Below are 20,526 nucleotides of genomic sequence, written 5' to 3' on the forward strand. Positions count from 1 at the left end.
GCTCGCCTGCCGCAAGTTAGATACAGCAATTGCATCAGCTGTCATAATAACAGATTGCTATCTCTCTGTGCGGCACTTTCTATTGGTGCTGATAATCACGTAACAAAGGCGTTCCGTGCACTAGTACCTGCGCATTTGAGAAAAGTACGATTAGTTTGGGTGCCTGAACATAAAGGTTTGTTTCTAAAGGAAATAGCCGATTCCTTAGCTAAGTCATCAATCAGCGAACCAATTCTACCGCTCTGTCCATCATCCGCTTATGTGACTGCTGCTCGATTCCGCAGACGTACGCTTATGCAAGTCTTTAAAGGTTCAGCACTAACAAACTCTCCAGAATATCGCCATTTATTATATCCGTGGCGAAGAGTCTTTTGCCGCACTGGAAAACAAGAAGTAGCTATCACAAGGCTGCGTTGCCGGGTACCAAATCTGAATTTCTATAAACACAGGTCTGTTCAGGCACCTTCGCCACTGTGCGCATTCTGTGATGAACTGGGAACAAGAGACCATTTCTTTTTGACCTGCAGGCGGTTTAACACATCACGAAAAACCCTATTAGAAATACCTTTACCTGGTATTGGTATGGATTTATCTCTGCGTGTCATTTTGTCTTTTGGAGCTTCCATTTCTGGTTTCTCTAATCCGACAGTATGCGCGGCCGTCCGGGACTATATTGATGAAACTAATAGGTTGACTAATTAACCAGTTTCATTTTTCTAACATGTCTACATAATTACATACGTATAAAATCAAATTATTGCCCTATTCTACGAATAAATTCGTTTATGTAAATATTTGTATGCATTACATTAAGCACCACACTTTCCTAGGCTATCGGTAATCTTTCTGTTATGCCTCCATCATTGCAAACATGAACAGTAAATTTTAAAACAACTCGATTCTTGGCCAATCCCCCACAGTGGGTATGCGCCACTCACAATAGGAGAACAACATCAACAACAACCACTGTCCTAGTAGTCATCGTCCTATGAGTGGTTGGGATGCACGCCGTGGTCCATCAGTAATTTGTTTTCGCACGCACAAAAACTTCAGCGAGCATACTCAATTCTCAATAACTCCTAGCAAGCCGGTTCCCGCTAGGATCTCGAGACCAGCTATGACCACATGGTTACATAATAACAGATATCAAAGCACATGCCTCAATGAAACAGAACACAGGCATTGGGGTACACATAAAATGCACACTAGTATGGTGCCCTAAAGCGTAAGTCGTCATCGGAAGTAAGAAAATAAATACAAGGATCTATTTGAAGTATGAAGGTACTTGACCTCATACTTCAACTAAAACAAGGTATATGGCCACACGTGGGAAGGTGCTCGTACCCCCTCTCCATTAGGCCCACTCATATAATCCCGTTACACTGGCGTCAATTATGCAAACTTTCGGTATGACTGCTTCTGCACAGTTTCTATTTCGGTACGAACATCATTATCCAACAAGGGTGTGGAGCTGTTCATATGCACTCTTGAAAATTAATCACAATATTAAATGAGTGAAACGAAGTTTTCTTCGCCCGCCAGAAATGTAACACGACAGGAGTGAGTATAAACACCTATACTTCTGCGTTGAGCTCCAGGAGCAAAATTAATTTACGCACAGAGCTTTTCCAGCCTATTCTATTCGATTTTTTTGTTTTATAAACGCGCCGGACTCCCACGAATAAGGCGCTGCATAATCCCTTCTTTTAGGTTCCTTTGAGCAGCTTCAGCGCAGTTATTCTAAATGCCTAACGTTCGACGTCGACTGGCCAAAATTGAATTTTGAATGCGTGGACGCCGCCCCGTCTGCATGCGGTGCTTCGTCACAAAGATAATATTATATCCTACCCCGTCAACGTTCTAGTGCCTGGGTGCAATATTTTGCTCGGTACTTAAGCCAGAAAATTCTATTTCTTCGTATTTCCTATTTCTCTCATTCTAAGCATTCTTTCGTTGTGTCATATTGTGGGTTTATCACATTTACAGAACTTTTTTTTATATCGGGGCGTCAACGGCTAACTCTCGTATTCTTTAGCCTAACCAAAACGCAATTCTCGCATAGAAATATTCTTCATCACTTGTCAACATTAAGCAGACCATGACGTTTGTCGCGCGCGCCTTCATGCACTTCACTGGTGTCATTTGATTTCCAGCGCGTTCAGTCGAATTGCGTTTCCCGAGGGCACTTTGAGTTTTCCAGATAACACTGGACAGAGCCATAATGAAATTTCATATGCAGGCAGCATCATATATGTAAGTGTATATATATATATATATATATATATATATATATATATATATATATATATATATATATATATATATATATATATATATATATATATATATATATATATATATATATATATATATATATATAACCCAGAAGATCCTCCGTGAGTGGTCACAACGTGGTTTATTTCGACAATTCGGCCTAGAGTCTGGCCTTCATCAGGAATTCTGATGAAGGCCAGACTCTAGGCCGAAACGTCGAAATAAACCACGTTGTGACCGCTCACGGAGGATCTACGGGACTATATGCAAAGCTACGGCCACTCAACCACCATGCCTATATTAGAACCAATGGAATGAAATAAGAAGAAAGAAAAGTGGGTGAAAAAATAACCAGCCGTGAGCAGGAATCGAACCTACGACCTTCGAATAACGCGTTCGATGCTCTTCGTTATTCGAAGGTCGTAGGTTCAATTCCTGCTCACGGCTGGTTATTTTTTCACCCACTTTTTTTTCTTCTTATTTACATTCCATTGGTTCTAATAACTTCGCCTATACATTGCTTGGCATTACTGTCTGTTAGAGCTCATTAGTATTGTGTCAAAACACGGAAAAACGAGCCCTTAGGTATACACTTCTTTCCCTTATATATATATATATATATATATATATATATATATATATATATATATATATATATATATATATATATATATATATATATTCACAGTACTTTGGAAATAGCGAGGTTGAGTAAACCCTCGACGTTTCAATTTTAAAATTTTAGAATAGCATAGTAAAGTACCTTCTATAGAGGTAAAACTTTAAAACATTCATCCGTGATAGACGTTTTGCTACAATCAGGAATAGCTTGGAGGTGCACGCGTGTCTCATTTTGCCAGCATTGATTTCGTAGTAGCATTACGGCCTTTATTGGATTAACCTTTGCTTTTGCATAAACAAAAATTAGGGGACCCTAAAGCTCTGCCTTTAAAAGTTGAACGCGATAGTGATGTCCTGTTCCTAGTGCATACTTCATGCATGAAATCTTTTCGAGCTTGCTGTGGACCTACTACGTGGCCTTCAGAAAATGGGTGCAGTAGCGTGTGCGCCTTTTGTAGGGGGTGACCGGCTATAAACCATAAAGTCAATATCATAATCAGATGTTCTGACGCCTGCTGGCAATGTACGCTTGTATGCCGCATTGTTGCTGCAGTATTAGATGTTGTATTAAGAAGCATGTATACAAGACTCGTGCGTTTGCAAATTATGAAAGTTACTTTCACTGCACTTGAGGAAGTTATTTTCACTGTAATAACAAGCAGACGCATGGCCGTGAGCTAGAACATTCGCTTGCCACGCAAACGACCCGTGTTCGATCACCACTGTAACCCAAGATTTTTTTGTCATTTATCTTATTTGCATGGTTTTCAATTATTCGCTCACGCATAAGAGGATCTTTTACTCACAATCAACGAAGCCGAAACCGACGCCGACATTTCTGCGAAACGAGCTCTTTAACGCTGTCGCGTTAGTTAATAGCCGGAAATTCTGTGCTGCCAGAGCGTATTCATAAAGCCCACTTGCTCAACAACTGTTTGTAACAAAGAGCACCAGCCGAGGTGGGTCCTGCAGATATGCAGATATAATTAGCGAAAGCACTCAGCCAACGACAAGAAAACCTTACGTTTTATAAATGCGGCCTCTGTTCTTAACGTTAATGGAACGCAATCAATCTTAACCACAGCTGGGCGGGATGCTTGGAGTTAGAAGTGTAATATTTTCGCTCAGTAGGTACTTAAAGTACTTCGGGACAACTTTTAAGCATTAAAATGCTGAACTTTCACCAACTATTTTCTAAGTGCACGCGTCGACCAAATAGCATCGACTGTCCCTGATGTTAAGCGTATACCTTGCGATTAGGCAACCGCAATGCCTTCATCTGCATTTTTTAATCGATAAAGCTGTTATTCTTTCCCTTCGATGTCATGGAGAGGTAAATTTTGCGACATTTTTACGATAACAAAAGAAATCCAATGAAGTAGGAGTTTTGAAGTGCACTAATACTCCGAAAAATTCAGCTGAACTACTGCTTCTCACTATTGTAATGCAGCGTAATTAATATGTTTTTCCCCATCGCCACCACCTGTAAAACGAAATCCCGAGTGTATCTTCTTCAGAAGTCAAGAATGACGGGGCTAAAGACATTGAGACTTCAAAAAGGGTGACAGAAGTATTTCCTCCGAATTTTGTGTAAAGAGTACGTTTAAAGGCACCTGTAGGATCCCATAGTCTAAACTGCTATGTTGCATGAAATAAGCATAAAATGATGATAGCTTTGGTACTAAACTGTCAGAGTACGAAACAAAAAACGAAAAAGAGGAGTGAGTCCCACATTTGGCGGAAGGGAGGTGGAATCTAAGATTGACTGTTGGAGTGTAACGTCCCAAAACCGCGATATTATTTTTAGCGACACCGTACAGTGGTGGGCTCTGGAAATTTCGATCACCTGAAATTTCTTAACGTGCACCTAAACGTATGTACATGAGCTTCTAGCCTTTTGCTTTCATCGAAACGCGTTCTCTTCAGTCGTGATTCGATCCCATGACCTTTGAATCAGCCGTATGAGCACCATAAACAACCGGGGTGGTTGTGAAAGTGGAATCAGGCTGGTTCAACTGTGTATTGAAGTCAGGTACACGGTTCAGTAGACGTCAAAGTTTGTGCAAAGTTAGCTGCAGTTTTATGAAACACGTCTGGAACGAAATGCAGGCACTAATAGCGACTGCTAAAGTATTCCGTACCCCACCATCCATACATGACGCATAGGCTCACACACGAAAGAGGATGACATTCGTGAGCACATGATGACCCAGATTTTCGAGCCATAGAATTGTGCTTTTCTTTTTTCACATCGTAGCATTCACAGCGCTTCCTCGGCGATTTTATCGTGTCAAGAAAAACGTTCAGTCGTCGCGTCATGCACGCGACGACGAATAAGGGCAACATAAGAGAAAACAAAGAAAATTAGGGCTAGCGAAAAGAATCAGAAAATGGATCATTATTCACAGCAATTGTGGCTATACAGCGAGAATGCGAGTGCCGCCTAATGGGAGAGTTCGCTGCGCGACACATCGGTGGTGTATGCAAATGAGCAGAGCGCGCGTGGCAACAATCGTCGATCAGAGCGGAAAAGGGACATATAACATCTCTTTCGTGTGTGTTACAATTGGTCGATCGCATTCTTATATCGCACTCATGAACTTTACACGTTTGCTTCAAACACGAGCTGCAACAGGTATCGATCAACGAAATAACGTAGAATGAGTGAGGGGCAGCTGAAAATCGAGAAAACGCAGGCGGAGTTGTGAAAACGCTGCTTACAGACTGAGTTGGAGTTACGCTCTAACCACAGCAGGGAAACGCATACAACTACAAGCATTCAATGCGACAACCTAATGCTGCCATGGTTTTAGAAAGGTTGCGAACCGAACAGCTCGCGCATTTGATGGATGTGGCAGCTTACGTAAACTTCGCTTTTTTTTCCCCGACGTTAACTATCTGTGGGCAGAACAAAAAGAACAGAAAAAATAAGCAAGGCACGTAATAAACAAAACACCGGCAGAGAAATTGATGTTCGTGGAGTGCGCGGAATTGAGAGGTGATTAGAGGAGCGCGCATCCTAAAATGATGTACCGCCGAGCAAACAGGTGAGCGGTATTTACGAGTCCAAGGCCACGCCCAAATGCGGACTTCTCACCGGGGGCGTTGTTCTATGAGAGCGGCGCTGTAGGAGCGCTTAGAGGTACACGGCGCGCAGTCGAACACAATTGGTAGTTCAATTATTAGACAAAAAAAACCGCTAGTTTGCTTCTGCTCGCGCTCTGTCTGAAAAGACCTGCTCATACTGGGCGTTAAAAGCAGCACTTGCGTCAGAGATATCCACATCACTCGGTTGTTGTGTCCTGCGTCTGAATAAAAAAGTCGACACTTGATGATTCTATTCGCTTTGTCTCTTCTCCATCTCTTTTCCCTTGTGATGTTTGCATCATGGGAAGAAGTGTTCGGTTATGAGAAATAAAAAAAAATATAGACTGTGATATGACATTGTCTGCGTCAATTATATACTGAGAAACGTATGCGGTAAACGCAAGCATCATCCACTACATCCTTTCTGCTTTGCAAGCATTTGACACCATGCAGCCTGGTTATGTAAAGTTTTCTTTGCACACGAATTGGCTGTATTCCAGTATGTACTTTCGCTCTATGCATCACACTCAGTGCCACGGGCTGTGTGCCACTCACTTTGCGAGGCAAGTGAACCGACCGGTGACCTAGGCCGCATTCATCACGACAGTAGACGAAAGGGTGGGACGACCGGGGCCTCTTTTCCCTAGGCTGCGGCTCCGGGAGGGTCAGTGCACTCCGAGCACTGCGCGCGCGCGAAGGCAGCATGTAGCGGGCGCCGGTTGGCCACCCAGGGTGGCATGCGGTCGTGGCCCGACTTTCGATGAGCGATAAAAAAACCGTGCCGTTCACCATTTCGCAACAATTTCTTCCGCAAGTACTCGAGATGGTTCTCCCGATGAGGTGAAAGAAATGAAGTGGAAAGAAGCTTTGCTTCCCTCGTTGGAATCCTCTAACTCCGCAGGGTCTCTCCTCACTGAAGCAAACCACGGTTGTAAAACCGTGTCGCTTCATCGGCATCCGCAGAACGCGGGGCGTGCAAATTGCTTTAGCAGCCAGCGTGACTTCACCCACTCATCTCTCATAATTGCAGGTCCCGCCGATGCGCCGCATTCCGCTGCCAGCGCGTTGGAGTTGGCCTTTCACGCCTCGTCAACAGGGAAACGTTTGCCTACTTATGGGCGAGCAGGCATGCAAAAAATTAATAAATAGTAATAACCGAGCAAACACTCACCAGCAGTCGGCGTCCTCGGTGCGTGGTCAACCACCGGTGCCGTCAGCGCACCCAATAGCCCGGCGACGTCGACGCAGGCCACGAGTACAGCATGTGAGCGTATACAAATATTTGTGTATGTATCCGCCGTGGACAAACGATGCGACAGTTGCACGCAGAGGGATGCTGGCGCTCGCTCTCTTCCGCTGCCCCTTGTGTCGTATGTACGAGGGAGAACCGGAGTAGGTCGCTTGCTCGGCTTAGGATGCGTGCTTAGCAGTAGAATCCAGCCGCTCTTGCAGCGAGCGAGCTGCGGCGCCCACCGCACGGGTTTTCCCCAAAGCAGGAGCGTAGGGGAAGAACTAAAGGGTTTTGAGGAAGGAGCGGAGCAGCGCGCTCGCGCGCTGCGCTCTGCCAGCCGCTTGGTGGGATGTCGTGGACCCGCCGTTCCGCAGCGGGAAAATCGCAGGCCACAAAAAAAAAAGGAAAGACCGAGATCTCAGCGCGGCCTGGCGTCGACGCCGCCGCCGCTCGTAGGCCCGGGCCCGGCGGCGAGGAAAAGGGCACAGGGAGAGAGGAACTAAGAGCACCGAGAACGTGAGGGAAGCGGGAGACCGCCTAAGGCGAGTCCGAGGCGACAGCGGCGCCGCCATTGCTGGTATAGGACGCCTACGGAGAAGGTAGTCAGCCGGGCCCCGTTTCAGACCCAGGGCGCCATCTGCCGCTAATCTTGGACATCGAAACTCTTTTCCTGCGGTTCAACGTCCCTTTGCTTCCGTCGAGCGGATCACATCTGAATCACGTGGCGCTCCTTTTTTTTCCTCCCGGAGCTGCCTTGGCAAACGATGTGAAGGACGTGCGTCGGCTTAATGCGCGGACGTGTCATTTCTCTTTTTTGAGCGACGATTGAAAGCGCCCAGCGTGTCCCGCTTCCAGAGCCAGTTCGGTTCAACTTAGAGCGGCAGCTTCGAGTAGCTCTGGCTTTGCTTGCTCCGACGCTCTTATCTCTCACTTTTGTCTTTGCGTAGGTTGCTACGAGATCACGCCATGAACTCGCCTCCGTTAATCCGAGACAACTGTTTTCAATTTTCATGCAGCGATACGAGTTTCAACACTGAAGAACAGGGAGTATATATGTGCAGTTAGTCATCTCTACACGCAGCTAAGACACCGATGTTCGTCAATATGGAATAATATTGATTGCCCAATGTCCTAAATATGCGTTCCATTCGCAGATATACCGGATAGGAATCGGAATATTCAGCTGTATTCAGGACACTTCTGGATATCTATTTTTGTGAGAGAAGGGGGGAGGGTTAGGAGTGCGTAATGCATAAGTAGGTACGGTTCACTTGTCGAATAATAATGCAAGAACCTGAGCAATTCATTCACACCTATTCTCATGAAAACTGTGGAACACTCAAAGAGATCAAGTGCCTTCGTGTCGGAAAGATCAAAATCAAACACGGTGGACACAAATGCCTTTGCGATACCGACTCTCCGCAAAAAATTGTTAGTTTCACCGCAAGGGCGAAGCAATGAATGTGATAGCAATAACTTGGAATGTATCGCTGAGAATGGCCTGGACATAGAAACATGCAGCGCACTGCTCCCGCACAAACGACACAAGAAAAAAATACACACGGGACGAGAGCTAACTAACAACGTTTACAGCTCGACGCTAAACGCTCTGTTTAAGCAAAAACGATGCGCGAAACGTTATGACAGGTACAGATATGAGTGCGAACTAACGAGTGTCCCAGTTACTTCCCTGTGTTTGAAAAGCGTGCTCTTTTCGCAAACGGCGCCTGCCCACCAAGCGAAGTTGACCTTTGTGGCCCATGCAACTAAAGCAAGCATTCCGGTGAAATGCCGAGACAAACGATTCTCCCCACCGAAGGATAAGTGCGAGCGCAGAAGCACCTAACGCCCCCGCCCCCATGCGGGGGAGTGTGGCAGCTTGGGCTAGCTGGTATAGCATGACGATAGTTATAGCGCGACAACAAAACGAAGACACAGAGACAAGAAGGACACGAAAGACACGAGCGCTCGTGTCTTTCGTGTCCTTGTCTCTGTGTCATCGTTTTGTTCTCGCGCTATAACTATCGTTATCCCATGCGTGGGGCAAAGTATACGCGTGCGAAATAAGCGCGCGTTGGCGCATCGCTACGAGCTGAGTGACGAGCATGGGCGGCTTTTTCAAAGACGTTAGTCTTTGAAAAAGCCGCCTTCGGGTACTTGACGCTAAAAATTGTCTGTCCATCTGTCTGAAAATTTAACGATACTCCAAAGAGCCCCAAACGATAGTGCCCACCAATATTGCTCAAATTTCAGCGTTCATACTTGTGCGATTGTCAATTAAAAAGCAATTATTGCGCATATCTGAGGCACCATAAGAACACGTCAATATTTTGAATGCTTGTCTGTACACTAGAGAAGGCATACATAAGTTTTTCTAAGGACTGTAGCGTTGATCACGCTGCGCTGACAATAAAACGTGATGCTCAAAAAATTGGTCCCGTATCTGCATGTTTCACTACAAATGTCGAAAGACGACAGTCTTACGCGTAGAGAAAGTGAACAAAATGTTTATTTAATGTTCTGCGCAGGCAAATCGGTCAAGTGTATTCTGGAAACGCTGCGTTAGAGAGTCTCGATCTGTGCAGCGAAGGCGAACGATTGCATCGAGGATGGATGGATGGATGCTATGAGCGTCCCCTTTATAACGGGGTGGCGACAAGTATGCCACCAGGCTCGACAAAAAAAAAAAAACCTTTTTTCTTTTTTTTATGTTGGCCTAATGCCTCTACTTTGATAAATTCTATCTTAATGGAAAAAAAGGTAAATTTTCAGCTTAAGTTCTCTGCCATTTACGGCACACTGTCCATATTTTATTTTTCCAATATTTATTTTTGTCCTTTCTCTCTGATTTTCTGCCACCAATACTCTAACCGTCTCTTACTTATTTCAATCGCGGGTGTGTTCAGCTTTTCATTGTTGTCCCTAAAACCCAAGGCTTCCTGTAGGCTCGTGCCCAAACGTACACCTGGGTGGATATCTCCACATTCAATCAGAACATGCTCCGCCGTTTCCTTATCTTTCCCGCAGCATGTGCATTGTTCTTCTTCTTTACTGAATCTTGCTTTATAACTACGCGTTCTAAGGCAGCCCGATCTCGCTTCAAACAGTAAAGCGCTTCCCCTTGAATTATCGTAAAATGCCTCCCTCCTTATTTCATTTTTGCCCTTTCGGTAGTTACTCAAAGCCGGTTTTTTCTCCATAGCTGCCATCCAGTAAATCCTCTCCGCCTCCCTGACTTTTCCCTTAACGCTCTTTGTTGACATATGGCTCACAATACCAGCCGTATATTTACTAGTGAGTCTCCTAGTTCTTTTTCTCCACTGTGTGTCCACGCTCTTCCTATACAAATAACGGAACACCTTCTCTGCCCATCTATTCTCCTTCATATTTCTTAGCCTTTCTTCGAACCTTATTTTGCTCTGCGCTTCCCTCGCCTCAAAACCTGCCCACCCCATATCGCCCTTTACAGCCTCGTTTGTCGTCTTCCCGTGAGCACCCAACGCGAGGCGTCCCACAGTCCTTTGATTTACATCCATTCCCGATTGCACCTCTGCCCTCATGCACACCACTGAGTTCCCAAAAGTAAGCCCTGGAACCATTACACCCTTCCACAGACCTCGAAGCACCTCATACCTATTGTATCCCCACAACGCTCTTGGCTTCATTATTGCCGCATTCCTCTTTCCTTTTGCTGCCGAGGCTTTTTCCTGTACCTCCATGTATCTATCACTCTCATTTACCCATACTCCAAGGTACTTGTATTCACTTACCCTCGGTATTTCTTGGCCTTGTATGGACACCGTCTGATCACAGGGATCATTGAATACCATCAATCCACACTTCGTTACACTGAATCCTAGTCCAAGAGCTTCACCTTCCCTTCCGCATATATTCGCCAGCTGCTGTATATCATCTCGACTGTCCGCAAATAAGACGATATCGTCCGCATAAAATAAACCTGGAAGCTTCTGCTCAATCATCATGCCGCCCTGTTTGTGTGACAGATTAATACCAATGTTGCTACCTTCTAGCGCTTTTTCCATACTCACCATGTACAGCATGAATAACAGCGGGGACAAAGGACATCCCTGTCTCAGACCCCTGCTAACCTCAACGTTCTCTTTGCTACGCATTCCTTCCCACTCTATGCAAACTGTATTTTCTCGGTATATCTCCCTCAAAAGCTTTATACAGTCGTCGCCCATGCCCATTCCTTTCAATATATCCCACAAAATTTCCTGATTAACGTTGTCGTATGCCCCAGTGATGTCTAGAAAAGCCACGTACAAGGGCCTATTCTCTATTTTAGATATTTCTATACACTGAGTGAGAACAAACAGGTTATCGTCTAACCGCCTGTCGACTCGAAATCCGTTCTGAAGTTCTCCCAAAATATCGTTATGTTCGGCCCATGTTTCTATTTTCATTTTTACTGCTTGCATCGCCAACCTGTATAGTACCGATGTAATGGTTAGTGGTCTATACGAGCGAATCTTGTCCTTTTCTCCCTTGCCTTTATAGATTAAGTTCATTCTACTTTGTCGCCAACTGTCCGGGATTTGTCCGTCCTTTAAGCTTTTTTCTACTGCTGTTCACAATGCTTCTTTAGTGTTATGTCCTAGTTCGTTAATGAGGCTAACGGGAATCCCATCTAAACCCGCGGCAGTGCGCTTTGGAATTTTTCCTTCGGCCTTTTTCCAGTTGAAATTATCAAGTACTAGCTCTTCCTCTGTTGCTTTCTCCGCCACACTTTTACTCACCGGGGAGATCCCCTGGACGCTCTTTTGAAACGAATCGGCTATTACCTTTTGGATGTAACCTAGCGCTTCGTACCCTTCCAATTGATTTCCTCCTTCATCTAGAATATGTTGTTGCGTTGTGACAGACTTCCTACCTAGCGCCGTTATGTGGCTCCAAAAAATCCTAGGCGCGGCCTCCTTTTTTTCGTGTATCTCTGTCATCCAGCGTTCACTTTCACCTTTAATTTTTGCCTCTACCAATTTCTGTACATGGGATTTTTTCTCTAAATATATTTCCCATATTTTTTTGACTTCGTCCTGCGGCCGCTTCTCCTTTTTTGCCTTTCTATGCTCCCGTGATGCTTCGCGTCGCTTCTCGATCGCCTCCCGGATTTCCTTGTTCCACCAACTTTTTGGCTTCCTTTTTCCTTTCCAGCAAACAGTTTTCTTCTCTTTCCCTATCTCCTTCGTCATTAGATGTAACAGCTCACTATACTCCCAGTCCTTGCCTGGTATTTCGCCTACTTCTTCCTCGACTCTTGCGGCTATATTTATTATTTGTTTGTCATTTAAATACGAGCTGCCAGACTTTGATTCCATGCTCATATTTTCAGTTTCGTATCCCATTTGTAATGTTATTCGTTTATGATCACTACCCAAGCTGTTAATGCCTTCCTCGTCTATCCTCATTTCTGTCAGTTTGTGGTAAATTCCTTCAGTCATGAGACAATAATCAATACTTGATTGCTTGTTTCCGACTTCCCATGTGATCTGGCCGTCACATTTAGGCCCCGTGTTAACTATCTCCAGACTATGTTGCTCGCAAAGATCTAGTAATAACTTCCCATTGGTGTCTGAATATCCGTCAAGGTCATGTATGTGGGCATTCATGTCCCCTAGAAGGATGATTTCGGCCCCATTACCAAATTCCTTAATATCCGCACTCATGCAATCCACTATCTCCTGATTCTTTTCTCTGCAGTTATTCCCCGTCCACAAGTAGGCTACCCCTAGCCACGTTTCCTTTCCACCTACTGTGCCCAGAACCCAGAGGTGCTCTGAACACGTCTGTTTCACTCTAACCCATTTGGCTCCGCGGTGAATTAGCATTCCTACACCCCCACCTTTCCTTTCCGATATGGTCCTGTTACACCCTTCCCAAACATAATTTTTAATATGTGGTGGCTCTTCCAAGTCTCTAAGGTGTGTTTCTGTAACCGCATACACGCCTATCTGTTCTTTGTTTAACTGCTCCTCAATCTCTAACCATTTTGCCTTCTTTCTGCCACCCTGCATGTTTATGTAACTAATTGCAACACGCGCCTTTTTCCTTTTTTTTTACCTTTTTTCTGGTTTTTCGCAATTCTACTTGTCAAAGCGTCCTCCTGGTTGTTTTCCCTCTTACAAGCTACCCCGGACTCCGAAGGGCCCGTGAGCCCCCCAAAAAAGCTACTGCGCGTCCTGCCAGTCGCCAGCCCACCTCGTGTCCAAGCCTCTTATCGAAATGAATCTTGTCTCTTTGGAATCCACCCCACCTGTGCACTTCCCTGTTTAAATCCACTACCTCGAAACCCTTCTCTCGACTAATTCACCATATCTCTTTGTTTGCGTCGACAACCGCTCTTTGCAGGTTGACGTTGCGTACTGGTACTTCCGGTACTGTGCATACTACAATTTGCACCTGGGGGGACACGGTGCGTATGTCATCCACCCCTTTCGCCAAGGTCGTCGCTAGTCCTGACGATTCTTTTTTCAGGACGTCATTTAACCCTCCCGCAATTACAACGAGGTTACGATTGTTAGCTTTAGCTGCGAGTTGTTCACCCGCTTGACTCATTACTGTCCCCAGCGTTTGTCCTGGGAACGTCCCTATCGCAACTCTCTTGTCGCCTTTCACCCTTTCTTTGATTGCCGCTGCGCATCGGACTAAATTTGAGTCACCGGCGATGATGACCTGTTCAGACATTCCTTCTGAAACCTGCACCTGGCTGCTGACTAGGTGACTAGCGTGAGTCACGGCTGCTGGTTTGCTCCCTCCCTCCCTCAAAACTACTTCCCGGTAGCTGGGCCCTGTGGCCAATGTATCTGCCTTTGTCATGCCTGTTTCCCTCATCTCTCCCGCACGGGGGGTCGTCGCCATAATGCTTCCGCCGTCACCTGCGTCTTCGTTCCCTTTCGCGACCTTCGATAGGCCCTTCTCGGCTGCCCGGAGCCTTTCCTCCATGGCTGACGTTTTCTCTCGCTCCTTCGCCAATGCATTCTCCAGCTCTGCGATTTTCTCCATGAGCCCACTCTGGACCGCCATCATATTTTTCATTTTCTCCTCGAACTCGCACTGTCTACACTTGGCGTCATCTTCTGCTTTCTCTTCCGCACTAATTTCCACCTTCCACCCTACCCCGCACTCCGAACACTTTACGGTCTTTTTGACCATGGCTAGCTCAGTTTACCGATGCCCACGTGTTAGAAAACTGTACTAAAATACACTGGTCTAAGCCAAAAAGAACCACAATAATAAATAAATACGCTACACTTCACAGCACCTGCGCATGCACGTGGTCGATCTACGCGCAGGCCTCAGCCACGTGGTGGCTGGAGAAAAAAAGACACAGTACAAAATACTAAAAAAAAAACGTACACCGTACTAGACCAAATCAAGCTTTACGCTAGCGCCTTACGTTCTCATAACGCTACATACAGAGGCAAGCTGGAAACATGCAAAAACACTTATCTGTAGCTGTCATTCCGGAGCTCTCCAAAAACACGTCCGACCTCTATCACCACTTCCGTCGAGGCACCTTGGACACGAGCGCCATCTGGAAGTTATCTCCGAAAACGAAGAAAGGCGTGCGTGCGCACGGAGAAATATGCGCGCCTGTCTCGAAGGCGATAAGGTGTAGAACGCAAAGCGACGGGCAGCTGGCCACCACCGTGTCGTCTTAAGATTGTGGGAGATGGCGTAGTGAAGGACTCCCGAAATTTCGACCACCTTGGGTTTTTAAAGTGCACCCAAACATGAACACGTGAGCCTACAGCATTTTCGCCTACATCGAAAATGCAGCCGCCGGAGATGGAATTCAATCCCGCGACCTGCGGATCAGCAGCCGAGTACCTTAGCAACGACACCACGGCGGCGAGGCCCTAAATATTGTTTTTAAGGTATTTGCTGAATTCAGCATTTAATATTGTACGTAATACCGAAGGTACTAACGAAAACCAAATTGGTTGTGCTGTATTATTTGAATATAGTATTGAAGTGTCGCACCCAGATGCCAGCACCTGTTCAGGGGGGGGGGGGGCAAAGATCGTAAATGAATATGTATTTGTAACAATGTGTTAGTAGAGAAGAAAGCTAATCTATATTATTATCCTTCTGGGTCGACTGATGCATAACGTTTATTTCTTTATGTTTTTGTGAAAAATAGACTGTTGATTTATTTTAATAAATATTACCAATAAAATATGTTTTATTGTACATTTGAGTCACTATCAAAATTTCACACAACATTTGTACATTTTTATTCTATACCCCCCAATACTCTAAAAGAGAGAGACAAAAATGAGAGAAAGGCAGGGAGGTTAACCAGAAATTCGGGCATCCGGTTTGCTACCGTGCACCAAGGAAAGGGGAATGTGGAAGAAAGAAGAGAAAGAGAGCGTAGAGTGAAATAGACGCGCAAAAAAACTGAGTAAGGTGTGTTAGCCTATTCTATAGACCACTACAACGTAAAACATTGATTGATATGTAGGGTTTAACGTGCCAAAACCACCATATGAATATGAGAGACGCCGCAGTGGAGGGCTCTGAAAATTTTGATTATCTGGGGTTCTTCCACGTGCAATCAAGCTTGAGCACACGGGCTTACAGCACTTTCGCCTACATCGAAAATGCAGCCGCCGCAGCCGGGATTCGATCCCGTGACCTGCGGGTCAGCAGCCCAGTACCTAGTCACTAGACTACCGTGTTGGCGCATTAGGCAAAAAGTTCAAGAAGAGCTTCACTGATTTTCTGTGGGAAAACAGATCATGTTGGGTTTCGAGCACTGACTGTTTTGACAAGGGTTTGTCGTCAAGGCGAGCTAACGCAGCAGCTAGCGGCTGTCTTTGCACGCGGTAGGGAGGCAGTCACAGCGAACCTGCTCTATCGTTTCATCGCTGCCACAATGATAGCAAGCAGCACTGTCTTCTATTCCATGACTCTAGAATTCCATAAACTTTTATGAGAACACTGAGTTTTTGGCCAATTCACCATATAGGGTATCAGCCACAAATGGAGGTGAACAAGAACAAGAACTAACTTGTGGATCATGCATACCAAGCTTCTTTTTGTCCTTCGTCTAGTATCTCGAGGCACGAACAAAATGAACATCACGCCAGTCACTGAACTTGCGAAAAGCTCGCTTTTCGTAAATTTTCATGACCCCCCCCCCCCTTTTGGTTATCCTATCGAGCAATAGCTTGGGGAATATCCCTGCTTTTTCAGTCTTATTTCTCTCACTCTCTCCATGCTCTCTCGAGCAGTCAAGTCTTCATATACTAAATTATGACATGCAGAAGTAGGCATTATAATCTTATACCTTATGCAGAAACGCCCCTATTTTGTAAGGGGGATTTGTGAGAACGCATATGTGTCGACAAGTTTCGCGAAATTCGTTTACAAACACTGTCCAACCTTTGTAACCGAAATAGAGAAGGATTGACTCGTTACACTTATTGTCTTCTCTTCAACGAACATGTTTATCTAGGAATAGAAGACTATTTTAACGCAAGGTCACTTGAAATAAAGAAAATATCATGTGAGCTCACGGGCTACGTTTAAACTTTGTCTTTGCGGTGTTCTCGTGGTAGGTGCGAATGCATGCGACCTCTATGTATGCCCACCGAAAGGGTCAAAGCGTGTGTAAGTGAAAGTAATCAGTCGTTTTTCAGAAAAATGTCGCAACTCGATTAGGTAGGCTTCAGAAGGCAAGCGCCTCAGGGCAAGTCTTGTTTGTCTGAGGTGTTCATCACGGAAAGATTCATGGATGTGAGGCACACACAAAAAAGGGTGAACAATGGACTAATATTAATCACAGTTGTGAGAGAACAGTATCAAACACCTAAAATATGAAACTCTCATACTAGTCAGTGACTTTAACGTAGACGTCATGGCGCATTATACCACTTATTGACACTCAATTTAGATTATGTGGGACAATGCTTGAATGTCCAACAGATATCACTGATACGATATCCAGAGCTTCGCCCACTCGTCCTTATTCACTTCATGGAGATGCGTTTTTCCGGGGCACTGCCGCCCAGTGGTACGTGCTGAGGCACCGAAGTTCGAGTTGAACTCTAGCAGTGTAGACTTTTGAAACACACCTAAACAATCTCAAGGAATGTGTGAATGTCTGCATAACACAACCAAACTAAAAGCTAGTGACATGAAAATAGAGGGAATGCAAAAAAGAAAAAATTACGGGCATGCAAACAATCACGGAACTTTCGCGAGCCTTCAGAGTTGTCAGAATATGTTGAAACCTTGACTCTAACATTTGCTAATACGATTGTAATGCTGCATTCAGTGGGTGATTACCACATGTGGAAGCGACAAACGCGATGTCGCTTGCGTACCTATGCACTTCAACGTTCACGTTATTTGCTTAATCTATGCACTTAAAGTTATGGTGCCTCGTGTAACGCCGTTACTTTTGATTTCAAAACTTTGGCACTCGATGGTTGGCTCATTCTGCGTAAGAAAAAACTGCAATGAACTATTTGACGTATCAGTCGATTTCAGCTGTTTAGCAGGATGCATTGCACGGAACGCTGTGATACCGTAATTTCAAGCAATTGTGCAAGCACAGAAGCGTTTGCTAAGCTTTAGATGATGACCTTTTCAGTGATAAAAGAAAAATACGTTTGCTATTTTTTCGCTTTTTAATTATTGCTAAATCGTTGAAGTAAATATTTCTTGTCTTTTCATCACCACTATTTTGGCAATGCCATACAGACAAAAGAGCTTATTTCTTTTGCACCCCTGTTTTCTTACCCCCGGTATTTTTTTATTATTTTAGACATTTATTATCCCAAATGTTGATTATTTTTACACATTAATATTTATTTTAAATGCTCGTTACCTATTTTTTCAATAATATTGCGTCAGCGAGCTTCTAAGCCCGATGGTGGCGTTAGATTACGTAATTGTTGAAGCAATACTATCATCATCACTGTATCCCAGTTGCAGCCAAGAGGAAGACAACGAAGGGCACCGACCTGGCTGCCTCGAGCGACGTGGTGGCGGGGCCGAGGCGACGCTGCAGTGCGCGATGCCTTGACGTGGACTCTGCTGTCGTCGTGAGACGTGACTCCTCGTAGACCACTGTTCTGCACGGCCAGAAGATGAGCGACAGTCCGGAAGAGGACAGCGCCGAAGAGAATGGTGAGCTTTCTACAGTGTGCGTCGTTGATTGTGCTGGTAATCAAGCGCACCAAAGGTGCCTTGAGGCGTGCGATGCGACACGACAAGCACGGCTCCAACACGAGGAAAAAAAAGTTCGTTTCCACCGGTGTTTTATGTTCAACTGCGCCATTTCAGCAACTTCTAATAAAGTATGCTAGCGAAGTTATTGATAAATAAGCTGCGCGTGAGAAATACGATATAGCCAGTTTAAAAAAAAACGCTAAAGTTGCTCTAAGGTTCACTAATCTCTACACACGAGCTAATTGTTGTGTTACAAACGTTTTTAGGTACAAATACAGACAGAGGACAAAACGGACTCGAACAAGCGCAACAACCAACTCATTAAGGCATTATAACAATGAAGACAGTCCATGGCCTGACGCATAAGTGGGAAGAAGGAGATCATTATTGTTACAATAAAGATACGAAGGCGAGCCTGAAAACGCAATAAGGACGGTAGTTTCAACCTCACAGCTTGCACGGGCATAGGTGGCGTTCCTATTTAGCATGGCATGTTTGCCTGTCAGTGCCCGCATTACAAACACATCTCCCAGCGCAGTTACTGACGTGAAAAAAAAAACACCGTGGGGTCAGTACATTCCGTCTGTTCGTTCACCCATCTGTCTGTCCTTTATACTGGTCCGCGACTTCAACGTAAACAATATAGCCCTCCTACTTAGCTTCACCCCATAATTAGCATTCACTTAGCGGATATGCAAATATTAGGTTGTTTTTAAATTGAATATAATATTCTGCTGCTAAAGGGAATGACTAAGAATAAGTCCGCTTTGAAACTAAAAGTACCTTGCCGAAGGCATATACAAATGCCTGTATATTGCTTTTCTCGAAGAGTATTTTTCACAGTTTTTAATAAATGACATGCTGCACCTTCAACACATGACTGTGAAGTCTTTGAACGAGATCGCGTAATAGAGTTTTGAATATGGTACTTAAACACCACCGCTTAGTGAATTTTTAGATGTAAAACAAACCGTCAGTATGGCTGTCCGCGTAAGTGCTCCTTTTTTTTTGCCTGTATACATTGCACCAATTTCGACTTGAAAAACTCCAGAGGGCTTGTTTCAAGTTGAAGTTTCTGTGGCAATGTTTACCATTGTAATCTGTTTTAGAATGGACAATCACTGATCCTTCTAGAGCCTGCCCTATTTTAATTCTGATTTTGCTCAGTGTGCGAAAGAAGAATTGGAGCATGAGGGAATGTTTGTCGAGCACGGAGCATCGTATTGCACGGCAGAAGGTTTAGGCACATTTAATCTACCTTTTAGAGAAAGGTACATGCACGCGTTGTATTCATCAAACTAAAAGAGGGAATGCGGATGCTCTTTACATGTTGCACATATTCTTAGCCTTCAAAACGTGCTACATCAGGTAATACAATCGCAAGCGTATGGCACACAAGCATCGTGAACTTATCCGTAATCCCAGATCCCGTGCGCTACGAATACAATCATGAGGAAAAATTCATCGATCCGCAACAATGCTTTTCCGGCTAACGAGGCTCGCAAGCCACGCATGCAAACCACGCACGAGTGCACACACGCATCCTGCTGGCCAAAAAGCACACGAAAAATATGTTGATGCAGAGCACTGCATGTTGATCCTAACACATGGCGCTCTGATTGGTTGCTGGAAAACACGTCTGGACTTTCCACATTGTTGCAGTGGATCCCAAAACAAGGCCCCTGACCAATTGGTAATAACAAATATTCTAGTTTTGCTTTGCAAAACATTTATATGCATGCTCGTGAGAGATGCCGTAGGGGAGGGTTCTGGAAATTTCTGCCAGTTTAAGGTGCGACTAAATCTCTAAGTACACGGGCATCGAGAATTTCACCTCCACTGAAATGCGACCACCGCGGTCGGGAATCAATCCCGCCCTCGATCAGCAGTCCAAGACTACAGCGGCTAGACTACAGTGGGGCGCAGTCCCACCGACGGGTAACTTGCTATATAGAGCGAACTGCGAAAAGAAGGTATATAATGCTTTGAAGCGCCTCTCTCTTTTAATTATTAAACATAGCGCAAAACTTTTATGAATAGTTTAATAGCTGATAGCACACGAGACTATGTATTGACACGCTAAGTTATTTTAATTTGTTCTAAAAGAC

General features: G+C 44.8%; 1 protein-coding gene across 1 annotated transcript in view; it reads left to right on the top strand.

Annotated features, from left to right (window-relative positions):
• Positions 1-18,186: 18,186 nt before the first annotated feature.
• LOC142765573 (uncharacterized) overlaps positions 18,187-20,526 on the top strand; it is a 114,334-nt gene continuing 111,994 nt past the window's right edge. The window contains exon 1 of the mRNA XM_075866766.1: positions 18,187-18,376. Within this exon, the coding sequence (XP_075722881.1) occupies positions 18,337-18,376 (40 nt within the window). The 5' untranslated portion in view covers positions 18,187-18,336. The remainder of the gene's footprint in view (positions 18,377-20,526) is intronic.

Source organism: Rhipicephalus microplus, chromosome 1, assembly GCF_043290135.1.
Source record: "Rhipicephalus microplus isolate Deutch F79 chromosome 1, USDA_Rmic, whole genome shotgun sequence".
In the NCBI taxonomy this organism is placed as follows: Eukaryota; Metazoa; Arthropoda; class Arachnida; order Ixodida; family Ixodidae; genus Rhipicephalus; species Rhipicephalus microplus.